This window comes from Priapulus caudatus, unplaced genomic scaffold (genome assembly GCF_000485595.1).
Source record: "Priapulus caudatus unplaced genomic scaffold, Priapulus_caudatus-5.0.1 Scaffold142, whole genome shotgun sequence".
Classification (NCBI taxonomy): Eukaryota; Metazoa; Priapulida; class Priapulimorpha; order Priapulimorphida; family Priapulidae; genus Priapulus; species Priapulus caudatus.
Genome location: NW_014577203.1, coordinates 389235 through 403341, shown reverse-complemented (window position 1 = coordinate 403341; position 14107 = coordinate 389235). Strand labels below are relative to the sequence as shown.

Sequence of the window (14107 nt, the reverse complement as noted above, 5' to 3'; positions counted from 1 at the left end):
CACACACACGCACGCGAACGCGCACACACACACACATACACACACACACACACGCACGCGCACGCACACACACACGCACGCGAACGCGCACACACACACACATACACACACACACACACGCACGCGCACGCACACACACACGCACGCGAACGCGCACACACACACACATACACACACACACACACGCACGCGCACGCACACACGCACGCACGCGAACGCGCACACACACACACATACACACACACGCACGCACGCACACGCACGCACGCGCACGCACACAGGCTCATGCACGCATGTCAGACATGTACATTATTGCCTTGTCTTCGCAACATACTAATCTAATAAGTGAGCATCCAGACACACCAGTTTATGAGGTGGCAATCCATGGCAGCACTCACTCGCACGCAAACATACACTAATTGGTTTTCACTTACATTTCACGACATAAAAACGGCAGGTTTTATGCAATGTTATTGCTTTCAGTAACGTCATCATGTCTTACATTGTAGGCATAGTCTTGGTAAAGTACATGTAACATCCAAAAGCAAAAACTTCACCATTGTCACACACTATTCTAATTCAAAACATGAGTGGGAAATCAACTGTGCTTAAGTAAACTATGCATATATTATAGATGTATTGATTAACTGAAATTTTAACAATGAGTAATAATTGATGAAATGGTAAGGAATGCATTGCTCATATTGTAAAAAATTGTTATTTTCAGTTTACAATTAACATTGTACTACTCAGTGATACAGTGATATGATAGCAGACAATGTAAATGTTTTAATGACATCTCAAAACAGATATAATTTTGCACTAAATTGGATTTAACGCAGCTTTTGCATAAACAGCTAACACTAAAACCATTTCACATGATTGCGGATATATGATAAGATCGACAGATCATGCATGTTTTCTATCAGTTAATCATAAAACAGTGATCTATTGACTACCTTACCGTGTGATACTTAATTGAGTCGCCGTGCAAATTCACACTCAGGTTATTTAGTATAGCACTACTGTACTAGTGTTGGCAATGTCCATTGTCAATAACGTGACATTGTTTGAACTGCCAATAAACATTTATATGTACTCTTCAGCATTGGGTTATTTACTGGTCACATAACCATAACGAATCGGTGGTGTCCATTCGCCTGACCAGCTTTAAAATTCCGAGAAAATCCTAGAAATCTTAACCGTATAACCTCATATTGATTCGACTTCAAAGTCGAAAAGACTACATCAAAGACGGAAAGAGACCAAGCTGATCAAAGAAGCCAAACTTAAAGTGATGCTTTAGAGATGGTACGTGCCGAAAGCAATGATCATGTTCCGAGGATTCAGTGCTACGAATTTAGGCATCTTCACTGCATTCTCCCAAAAAAATTATTCAGCCCCTATCATGTGTGTATATCCGCATACCGATATCAGTGCATGTTTTTCGGTTTTGCCCTCACACATGGTGTTAGACTGGCCGTCTGTCATACAAAGACGTGGTTTTGTTCAATTTACACCATAACAGCGAGAGTCAACGACCGAAACAACTTCCCTACCTTCGCTGAAAATCTGTTAATAGATGTTTTTACGCAAAAAACATTCACCCACGTATACACACACCGTAACTCTTCTTTCGATGTTATAAGAAACACGTCTATTTTTTGTTTAGCCTCACAGGCACGTGCACGCCTGATCAGCCACAGCTGTAGTAACAAAGTCTGATGGTGAACCTTCCAAACAGCAATTTTATTAAAGACGAGTTGCACGCTCAACACAAATGAATTTAATTGTTTTGAAAAGATTGTCAAATGGATAGGAGTGCGTGAGGTCCATATTTACTGCTAAACGATCAAACAATGACTAGGGAACACTGTGGCTGGCTGGAACTGATTTAACATGACTAGGCCTATATATGGCAAAGTTAGGTTTACAAGATTTAACAACGCTCGTTGAAGATTGACGATTGCCTATATGCGTGCATGCATTGTTGCGTGTATAGTGATCAGAGTCAGTTGAAGCTAAACTCAAACGTGCTACGATACAACTACAGACTGACATGATAGACTGCTTACACGTGACATTGCATTTGCAATCTGCCCGCTCTCTCCCTCTCTCTGTCTCAGGCACACATGCCGTCATTCAGTGACATTACGCACCTAACCGTAAAGGCGTAACCGTAAAACTAAAATAAATAATTGATTACTAGGATATAAGATAGCTTACGGATTGAAGTCTGCGCTGCACGTATCCAATGAGTGTGTCAAAACGTACTACGGTGAATATTAACAATTTACACGGAAATGCACAGCAAACCGACAGCCGACCGAACACACTTCGCCGATGTGACTGAATGTAAACACAAGTCTAGTGACGTCACCGAATGCGTGGCCACTGTAAACAGCGCCATCTCTTGGCCTGAAACATTATGTTTCAAGGCCTAAAATGTACAGACAGACGAGCCTGAGAACAAAATATTGAAAATATACATATTGTATATATATATATATTTTATATACATATACATATATATATCTATATATACATTGTATATATATGTATATATTGTTCTCAGGCTATAGGCAAGCAGCTTATTCGGCTATAACTACAAATAATTATATGATTCAGACACATTTTATTTACCATGTACGGTTGGTATAGAAGAACAGTATATCTTTTCAGAGATACGACCAGTTGTACGACAGATTGGATACTGATGATCCAGCATGAAGAAGCAACGAGCATTTATTCTCCTTTTCAACGGCTGATTTTGACAAAGTGTCCATTTATCTGGTAGATACTTGATATGGACGAACACGGGTTTCCCGTTATGCTACAGGGAAATTTACTACGACTGGGCACCTATTCATTATTAGAGTGACTGGTGGGTGTAGATGAGCTTTGTAAATTAAAACTGATATGTCACAAAAATACTGTTTCATTCATTGCATAAAGACTCGCGGGCCGCACAGCAGAATATATGTCATTTAGGACACATATCGCCCTCTATTGGCAGCCTGAAATTTTATGTGTCAGCCAGAAAAATGTGGAGTCCTATTCTAAATAAATAAAAGCTTGTGGTTCATTCGTTGGACCAGGTTTGGTTTACAGTTGCTATACATGTAGGACACATATCGCTTTTTATTTCCTGGTCATGGTGTTACCAATGTAAGTGATGTAGTTTCGACTTGATTAAACGGACGTGTGGTAAAGTAGAGGGCGGTTAAGCTATAGGATCTAACTCGAGGGAAAACAACAATTACACGTCATACATGGTTAACACACAACGTGCTTTATTAAATATAAAATACCGTATATATATATATATATACTGTGGTAAACATTATTGATTGAAATCGAATATCTCGCACATCCGTACACGTGCATATGCGTGTATGCAACGAAGCCACACGCGTTCAACTAGCAACCTTCACAACTTCGCTCACTAGAATATTACGAACGTTTAAAATATGACGGTAAAAGAGCCACTTCAATCACGTACGACGCGCCCATTATAGTTAATAATTCTCTCATGGCCTATACTGCAGAAATGTAACGAATAAGAACATGTAATAGTTAACCCGATGACCTCATATTCGGTTTTATAACGTATCTGTCCTTGCTAACTGAAGTTGGCACGGTGCCAGATTAAACATGGAAACAGTATAATGTAATTACCATAAACATGATAACACCATGATAGAACGGTTAAACACACGAGAAATACAATTTTGCCCCAGCTACACCATATATACAATAATAACCATGACGGTAAAGTAATTTTGATAGCTTCTAGGCACTTCGTGCAATACGGACATAAATAAACTACCCTCGCGAACCCATGTATACCAGCACGTGTATATAATAATACATATATATGTACTCAGTACAGATATGTTCCAGGGCCGTAGCCAACGTAGGCTAGAGGTGGGTGAGGAGAGAAAAGCCCCGCGCAGTTGGGGTTCTGGGTAGTTGGGCTGTTGACCGTAGGCAATTCGCTATTGACCATATAAGTTAACAGTATCTACATTTGCCTGGAAGAGGGGACATCTGCCCCATCTCCACTAGTCCCAGCCCTGTGTTCTTAATACTAGTATATACATATAGGTTCATGGTCTCATCACACAAAATCGATCAAATATCAATAGCATATAAGCTGAAGATCCTGACTGTAGTTATTCACACACGGTAAAATATTACTACTATCAGGAATGTATTTACTTATTATTACAGATATTATAGATATACTACCTGTAATTATATATAACAATTTGATTGCCATGTATCACGTAGTTTCCTCTGACATTTAGACATTCTAGGCACAATAAATCAAGAGTCTATCAATTGATCTATTGATAGACTCCTGAATAAATTACAGGAAAACAGAACACATTGAAATGATAACAAATATCAAACGGTGAAAGTTCAGTTGGATTTATACCAGGAGTAGATAAAGGGGAAAGTTCCCCTTTATCTACTCCTGATTTATACATATATGCAAACAAATCTATAACTTAATATCGATTTCATAATGACATATGACATTATGACTTTATATGATATGATTAACTGTGGTATATCTTTGGATTAGGAGAGGTAAACGTATATTACAGGGTTGAGTAAGCACCTTAAGGCATTGTAATGGTTGTTCTAACACTCATAGCAACCACGTATGTGTGTAGACTAAAGCAATGAGAGTCTAGTGACATTTTAACACTTTCATCTATGAAACAACCCTGAAAACTATATTTGTTTGCTACGTCCCAATATGGCAGCTTTGTCATTTTCTACTTTATATGCTTATATACAAGAAGCTGAACAGTCAAAAAATTAATTGGCATGAGTTTGCATTCTATGGCATCGATGACTGGTACCCATATTCTGTATTGATGGGTTGGCAAAACAACGAAAAATTTATGTGTACATCTTGGATAGAGTAAAACCCATGTAATAAGAAATATATGGCTGCCTGGCAGCAGTGGCGACAATTTACATTCAACGACAGTAAGACAGTGGCTTGTCATATATATGATGCAACCACATCATGCATACATGATCTGAGGAAAAATTGGAAAACTGTACCAGGTTGTTTTAACCAAACAAATAAATAAACTTATTTGTCTCTTGGAATAGCCTAAAGCCCGCCGCACACGGTGAACTAACTGCTGAGCCAACGGCCTCAAGAGGCCGTTGGCTCAGCAGATAGCTCAGCGTGTGCGCGCAGATTCTGCACGATTTTTGGCCTCGCGTGGCTGTGAGACCGATATCTATCGTGTTTGATATTTGTGGCCGCGAGTGCCAGAAACTCAGCGTGTGCGGGCTCCGTCGAGCTATCAGGCTCAGGGCCACAAATATTTCCGGGACCAATGACAGCGCAGGAATATGGCATGTGATTTAAAATGTCGGCGCCCACTGAACGCGAAAACGCTAATCTTTCCCTGTAGATTCTGTGATTGTTGCAACGTACGAGCGTCGTTGTTGTGCTGCGCGTGTGCAGTGTACACGTTTCGTGCGGTGCGTGCATGCGTGCGTGTGCCCGAGCACATGCCTACATAATGTGTTGCGTGCGTGTGTACGTGATCACGTCGGCGTGCGTGCGTGGGCGTAGCGTATCCGTGTGTGGGCACGTACACGTGCGTGCGTTTGTCGGTCGTGATGCTTGCGTGTGGGCAGGTACCCGCGTGCGTGCGTGCGTGCGTGTGTGCGGGTGCAGGTACACCGTGTGTGCATGTGGTGCGTGCGTGCGTACGTGCGATGCGTGGCATGCAATGCATGGTTCACCGCACGCAATCGCACGCACGTTGTACGTGTCACACGCACGCGACGTGTACGTTGCCCCAGGCTACTGGACGCAGCGCAAGCACGTGTACGTACACAGCACGCCAACACTCATGTACGCATGTGTACGTCACACGCCGCATGCACGCACGCAGCGAACGTGTACCTTGCACACTTGCGCGCACGACACGCACGTGTAGCGTGCACAATCACAGAATCTACAGAAAAGTAGAGTTTTGCTGGCTGTGTCAGTGGGCGCCGACATTTAAATCACATGCCCTATTCCTGCGCCTGTCATTGTCGGTAAATATTTGTGGCTGAGCTGATAGCTCACGAGCCGCACACGCTGAGGTTCTGGCCTCGCGTGCCCACAAATATCAAACACGATTATATATCGTTCTCACAGCACGTCGAGCCAAAATAATCGTGCGAGAATCTGCGCGCACACGCTGGAGCTATCTGGCTGAGGCCAAAGCGGCCTCTTAAGGCGGTTGGCTCAGCAGATAGTTCACCGTGTGCGGCGGGCTTAATGGTGTTCACTGCTGAAAGAGCCAGTAAAACATTTGTTGTGGTAAAATTTCTGAAACAAAGCGTTGAATCAAAATTTGCTTCCACCTGTACAAATACCCTAATGTATGATTGCACTCCATACTCTTTCATTCGCTCTCAAATAGCTACGATTCAATAAAATAACTTTAAACAACAACACTCAAAATCTGCATAAACTCACACCAATTGCCATCGCGAGTCAAACTAGACTTCCGCCACGGTCTTCCGGTATCTTCCGGCTACATTATGATCCCATAGCTTCTCCTCCTCCTCGCACTTATGACGACTGGGAAACAAAAAAGCGTGGCGATCGACAGAGTGCGAGTGAAATGCGTCGTCGGGCAAACATCACCGGACGAACATCACCAGGGGTACGTGCTCGCTGCATCCCCCTCCCGCGCACGCACATCTCCCGCCTAGTATCTCCTACCTCTCTCACGCACGCGCCGACACACACCCACCTCGCCGCGTACGCATCTCCGCACTCTCCCCCCTCCTCTGCGGCTCACCCCTACCTCTCTTCTCGCATCGATACTCCCCCTCCCCATTCCTTCCTCCCTCGTATATGCGACGTTATACTCATCCCCCTCCGCTGCATCTCACCCTGCCTCGCCTCCCTCTCTCTCTGACTCCCTCCCTCCGCTTCGCTCCCTGTCTTCGCCTCGCCTCCTCGTCTCGGCCGCCGCTACAAAGTGCGGTCGTCTCGGGCAACGACGAACAGCGGCTGCACGTGCGCTAGGTGGCACCCTCGTGGCTATGGCTCCCGTCGAAGTCGGCGAAGCAGGAGGTAGTCGGGCGGAGTGTCTTTGGCAGCGCGCGAGCATCGGGCGAGCTTGGGCGACAGGGGTAGGGCCGGAGCGCGCCCGCGCCCAGCCGCCCCTGGGCTCAAGCGGGGCGGGCTTGTGGGAGACCGTCTCCAGCCAGTCGGCCGACTGCTGGTGCTTGCGAGCTGCCTCGGCACGAGTCCAGTCTTCTGCAAGACGCCGTCAACGAGAGAGATATGGAATTAGGAGGCTAAAAAAAGTACGTTTGTTTCAGCTACCCGACGCGGTCCGATTCTTAACCGGCTGTCGAAACATTTTATTGGTGATCGGCAAAAAAAAGAAAGATTATAGTATTTAAAAAAAAAATTTTTTAATTAAAAAATCCAACGTGATATCGATCGTACATTGCATTTGATGTTGACTTTGAAGTCATTATATGGGCTGTTATAGTAGCAAACAAGTATTTACGTTAAAAACAGAAAAAAAAAAAAATATTTTGATAAAAAAAAGTTTTGCTCTGCCTACCGGTGGTCCATTTTTTTCAGCTCGTTAGTGGAAACAAACATATTTTTTGTTTAGCCTTATCATGGGTTAATAATGACAAATTGTCATTATCGCGGCCGCGCGCGTTAGAAATGATGAGTACGTGATTGAAACTGGTCGCGGCGGCAAACCGCTGTCCTTTGCAAGACGCCCGCAACAAGAGAGGATTGAATTAGTACTATATATTAAATATAATAAATATATTAACTATTTTATTGGGTATCCCATGACCTCTGCAAATCACACAGGGTAGAAGAGCGTCACCTCAATTCCGATTGTTACGGTGGTTTATTATCCCTCACCCAATCGGAGTTGGAGGAGGTTATTGATCGAACCTCTCATGTAGTTGTGTTCGTGTTGGCTACGTGTGTTCGCGGCAAAGTTAAGAAAAAAAGTAGAATCCGATATTAGCGCCCAAAGTTAGCGGAGCCAGCCAGCAGCAGCTCAGTCAGTCAGTAGCAGCCTGCCGGCGAGCGGTCGAGCCAGCTCGTAACACATACATGTTACATGGGGGGCTGTATGGCGTTATGTCGTCTGGCGCGGAGGTGTATGCACAGCTCCGTGAGTCCGCCCTGTCTAGTTATTATTGTTGTTGCTTCTGGTATGAGAGCAGGAGAAGCGCTTCGCCCATCGATTCCGATTTCTGAACTCGCATAGTCGAGGTTTACAAGTCGTCGCCGATTCGTGCGTTAGAAAATGAACTGTCGGATGGCACTAAAGAGCGATTCAATTTGATTAAAATCCGATTCGAATTGTTTCAATCGTGACCGTGAAGTTCACGTCGCGCGGTCGACAAGATGGAGTGAATTACGAAGGTGTGAGGCGTGAGGGGCGTGTGTCGCGGCGCGAGAGCTGCACTCTCGAGCTGCGTGAGCATTCGGTACAGACAGATCGGGGTGAACCCGAGAAATGCGCCCTTCACGAGCACACGCCGCACTATATTATTGCTGATTGTGCCTGCAGCCTATGAATGTGATTCAGTGATATAATGACAGCTGCTAGTCTCTGAAAATAGCCTAATGACTTACCCATCACAATTTGAAAATGCGCTAATCAGGGCTAAGAGTAGCGACAAAACGTCTCCGCGAATTCACTCACCCTATTTCTGTAGGTCGGTTTCGCGCCGGCGGACAGGAGAAGCTGTATGCAGTGCGTCTGAGCGTTGCTGGCCGCTAGATACATCGGCGTCACTCCCCACTTATCCGCCATGTCAACGTTGCTTCCGTGCTGGTAGGAACGACGACAAAAATGCCACGTTGAAAAAACAAGAGCCATCGAACGTTGCCGACTCGAGTGAAACAAGCCAGCGTGTCTAGTCAATAGCAGGTTTGTATCCTGTGAATTATGTCACGTGAAACAAGCCAGTGTGTCTAATAAATATCAGATTCGTATCACATGCATGATGTTGATTTCATTGTTCAGTGCGACAGATCAAGAACCAAGGGCAAAACAATACGACACCAAGTTCTGTAACCCTGTGGTTACACAGCGTTACCTTTATCAGCAGAGCTGAACAGTCTGGGTAGAGACCTATGGCTACATGTAGCGGCGAAGCACCATGGCAACACACACTATCTACATCTGCTCCAAACCTGAAACGGACATAGGTGTAGTTCACAATAACGACATTTATGTGTTGTGCGAGTCACGATACCATTCATATCACGACATGCATACAATGAGGGAGGGGCGACGCAAATTATTAGGAATCAAATTTATTGTTATTATTCTGGCAAAGATCACTACTGTTGCTAGATCAAGTTTTGCAACACAAGCAATTACTAAAGGGTGTATTGAGATGCTGTTACGTGAGTGTTTGATTCCCATTAATGGTGCTAGAATCTCAGTTTTTTTCTCATTTTCTTTCTTTCAACAATTTGGATTGTAATTTGTGCAAAATGTTAGGCTCTCCGTGACTATTGTCTTTATTTCCATATCTTACCTAATGAGATCTTCCATGCATGCTAGATGGCCCTTGTAAGATGCCCAATATAGCGGACTCTTTCCATAATAATCCTTCGTGTCTATATCACGAATCCCTGAATGTAGTAGATGCTCAAAATTATTCAGCAAGTAATGCTATAGAGAAGTTATAAATGCATCGTTGACAAAAGACTAAAAATGTCAGCTAGAGTATTAAACAGTATTGTGCCGAGTTTCACATGACATGTGCATGCATCTTATATTTTCAAGATAAAGTTTAATATAATACAAGTTAAAGGTGACCGGTCACCAGAGGTTTTTACTAAGATATGAACGCAGTTAACGGGAAATATCAGGTTGTTGGCTTCAATAATACACCAATATAACAGAGATTTTGTATCAGGTTTTCCGTCATTTCAAAACAAGTAGCAATAACACAGCATATGATGACTCAGCCCAAGTGTCCACCGAACCCTGCAAGTACCTCAATTTCTTTGACCTAAATTACATTTCTTTACTATACATTTACACAATTCTTACAATGTGAAATCTTATGAAAATCGCTTTTAACGATACAGTGATAAAACACCCACGCGACATCCCCTCAACAAATATCAGCTCTTTTGCACAAACACTTTCGCTCGCATTTTTTGCATCCTTTACTTCGACACTGACCTTCCAGGAACAAGATCCTGTGCAGCACGTGGACGTTTCCCTGGCACGCCGCGTAGTGCAGGTCCGTCCAGTTGTGGTTGTAGCTCGCCGGCGTGATGCGATACAGGCAGTTGCTGGGGTGGCTCCCGAGAAAGCTTCCGGCCACCATGCTCGACTTGATTCCCATTTTGCAGCGGTGCAGTGGTCCGACGCGTGCGCAACCTCCTCCGCTTCTACCATAGCCAGACTTTGTCGTTGCTGGCCGCACTTGTAAGCTGCTTCGTACGAAGCTCTTACGCGATCGCAGGCGACTGTAAATCCTTCAGACTTCTTTCTTTGCGCCGAAAAACAACTCGTTTTTCTTCGAGAACAGTTTTCGTTGCTTCGCACTTGGTTTTTGGTTTTTACATAAGTTCAAGTCGTTGATCGTCTCATCTTGTTCGATAACCACCTTCAAAATGTTAAACACTTTGCTAAGTGAGGTTTGCTTTCAAGCACTAGTGTTGCATTGCAAAATTCTGTACTTTACACAACCATATGCGATCATAAACACGTTGGCGCATCGTGGGCTATGTGGGTTTTATTGTGGTTTGTTACAAATTAGTTGTATAAATGAGTTATATGAGAACCTAGCTTCAATTTGCAATCATTCAATAGCCACGTACACTTGCAGATGGCAGATGGCAGATGGCAGAATGCACATTTACGAAAATGACATAGGTCTCAATGGGACCCATGTTCTCTATCCTTGAACCACTGTGTGGGCTGACATGCTACAAACATTTCACATTGGGTTCCTTCAAACTTTACTGTAGTGTAGAGCATATAGCCCTGTGTAACCCATCCAGGTTGTGTGCATGACTAGCGTCAATATAAAGTCGGTATTCTAACCCTAGCAATACCGTTTCTTGGAGCTAAGCCCTGTGTAGCTCTAGTAACTATAGCCCGCGCGTACGGTTGCTGCCAACCTGCGCAACCGTACGCGGGCTATAGAGTATAGTTAATAGTCTAGAGCTAAGCCTTGTGTAGTGTACCATGAGTCATGACGCGTGCTCAGTGGGAGGGAGGGTCAATGGTCATGAGGTCAATAAATTGTGCCTTAGAAATTTTAATGATCGGACACTATTCTAGAAAGTAGAACGTCCTAGAATATATAGCACCAGATAGTAAAAATGTCTAGTGCACAATTTAATATTGGCCCAGCCCAGGGGCAGGGCTACAGTGCCAGTGGGTGGCAGTGCCGTGGTGCTGGCTGCTGCATCAGTGCATGAAGCTAAAATCAACTACCAACAAATTTCAAGCAGAGAAGTAACGCATTTAAAATATACACACGATTAAGTTCCCAACAACAACAACAACAAAGTTAGTTCCCATATTCGTGCACCTACTTAATATTTGTTCAGCCTGTGCCGATTCCAGGGGCCGGCCACTAACTTTCAACTTACCTCAAAGACCGTCTCTCACTCAGTTGGTGTGTTGCTTGTTTACAAGTGCAAGTTACTGCTGCACGTGAGTTCGCGAGAGTCGAGACTAGCACGAGATGCTGATGACGTCACCGAAATACACAACAGCAGGTCAAGGAGAGTTCATGTTCACTGATCTATAGTGCTATATCGAGTGCATGCATCGAGATTATGCACTCTTGTATGCACTCTCTTATACACTCTATTATGCACTCTTGATATTATCAGGAGTCTATCAATATATTGATAGACTCCTGATATTATAGGTTTTATATCGACATAGTCCTTCGATGTAGTTGTCCCTTGGATTTTTAAAACTAATATTTACTAGGTTATGTTATATTTAGATCAGTGACAGTGGTCACCAACCTACATGCAGGCGTAACATTTTTACACATTTTGATACATTGCAGCAGTTATTGATGCACATTGCGCCACATTCTTATACCATCTCTCACCCTCCCTCCTTCCCTCCCTCCCTCTTCTAGGACGTGCCAACTACTGAGCTACGATTCCTTATTCTTCGGATAACATCGCTCCCAGCGGATCCCTACCTCCCTCCCTCTCACCCACACTCACCCCCTTTCCTTCTCCCTCCCTCCCTCCCTCCTTCCCTCCCTCCCTCGTCTCGCCCCGCTACAAGTGCGTCGTCTCGGGCACGACGACGCGGCTGCACGTGCGCAGGTGGCACCCCTCGTGGATGATCCCGTCGAAGTCGGCGAACAGGAGGTAGTCGCGGAGTGTCTTGGGCAGCGCGAGCCGGGCGAGCTTGGCGACGGGGTAGGGGCCGACGGCGCGCCGTGCCACCAGCCGGCACTGGTGCTTCAGCGAGGGCGGGTTGTGCGAGACCGTCTCCAGCCAGTCGCAGAACTGCTGGTGCTTGACGAGCTGCCTTGGCACGAGTCCAGTCTTCTGCAAGACGCCGTCAACGAGAGAGAATTTAATTAGGCCTAAAACAAGACGTTTGTTTCCGCTAACCCGACCGAGTCCATTTTAAACTGCAGTGTCGAAACATTTTATTGTGATCGGCAAAAAAAAGAAAAGATATATATTTAAAAAATATGTTTTTTTAATATAAAAAATCCCAACGTGATATCGATCGGTAAATGCATTGATTTGACTTTGAAGTCATTATATGGGCTGTTATATGTAGCAAACAAGTATTGTTAAAATACAAAAAAATTTAAAATATTTGATAAAAAAAAGTTTTGCCTGCCTACCGTGTCCAATTTTGTTCAGCTCGTTAGTGGAAACAAACATATTTTTTTGTTAGGCCTTATCAGGGGTTAATAATGACAAATTGTCATTATCGTCGGCCGATCGAGCGTTAGAAATGATGAGTACGTGATTGAACTGTCGGTTTGGCCCAAGCCCTGTCTTTTGCAAGGCGGCGTCAACAAGAGAGGATTGAATTAGTATTATTATATTAAATATAATAAATATATTAATTATTCTTATTGGGTCCCATCTTCTGCAACACACAGGGTAGAAGAGCGTCACCTCAATTCCGATGTTACGTGGGTTTATTTACCTCCGCCCAACGAGTTGAGGAGGTTATGTGATCACTCTCATGTAGTTGTGTTCGTGTTGGCTAGTGTGTTCGCGGCGATGCGATATTAGCGCGCCAAGTTAGCGAGCGCCAGCCAGCAGCAGGCCAGTCAGTCAGTAGCAGCCAAGCAGCGAGCGGCGAGCCAGCTCGTAACACATACATGTTACATGAGGCGTATGGCGTATGTCGCTGGCGGAGGTATGCACTCTTCGTGAGTGCTCTCTGTCTAGTTATTATTGTTGTTGTCTTCTGTAAGATGCAGGAGAAGCGCTTCACCACATCGATTCCGATTCGACTCGCATAATCAGGGTTTACAATCGTCGGCCGATCGTGCGTTAGAAAATGAACTGTCGGATGGCACTAAAGCGCGATTCAATTTGATTCAAATCCGATCGAATTGTTTCAATCGTGACGTGAGTTCACGTCGCGCGGTCCGAAAAGATGGCGTGAATTACAAAGGTGTGAGGCGTGGGGGGCGTGTGCGGGCGCGAGAGCTGCACTTTCGAGCTGCGTGAGCATTCGTACAGACAGTCGGGGTGAACGCCGAAGAATGCGCGCCTTCACGAGCACATGCCGCACTATATTATTGCTGATTGTGCCTGCAGCCTATGATGTGGATTCAGTGATATAATGACAGCTGCTAGTCTCTGAAAATAGCCTAATGACTTACCATCACAATTTGAAAATGCGCTAATCAGGGGTAAGAGTAGCGACAAACGTCTCCGCGAATTCACTCACCCTATTTCTGTAGGTCGGTTTCGCGCCGGCGGACAGCAGAAGCTGTATGCAGTGCGTCTGAGCGTTGCTGGCCGCTTAGATACATCGGCGTCACTCCCCACTTATCCGCCATGTCAACGTTGCTTGCCGTGCTGTAGGAACGACGA

The 14107-nt window shown here is 44.6% G+C and overlaps 1 protein-coding gene across 1 annotated transcript in view; it reads right to left on the bottom strand.

Annotated features, from left to right (window-relative positions):
• Window positions 1–11667, bottom strand: part of LOC106806100 (ankyrin repeat domain-containing protein 10-like) — a gene marked incomplete at its 3' end in the record, with an annotated part of 56334 nt that extends 44667 nt beyond the window's left edge. The window contains exons 1-6 of the mRNA XM_014807954.1: window positions 11600–11667; window positions 10233–10662; window positions 9577–9673; window positions 9130–9226; window positions 8733–8861; window positions 7239–7300 (exon numbers count right to left, since the gene is read on the bottom strand). Of these exons, the coding sequence (XP_014663440.1) occupies window positions 7239–7300; window positions 8733–8861; window positions 9130–9226; window positions 9577–9673; window positions 10233–10398 (551 nt within the window). The remainder of the gene's footprint in view (window positions 1–7238; window positions 7301–8732; window positions 8862–9129; window positions 9227–9576; window positions 9674–10232; window positions 10663–11599) is intronic.
• Window positions 11668–14107: the final 2440 nt, after the last annotated feature.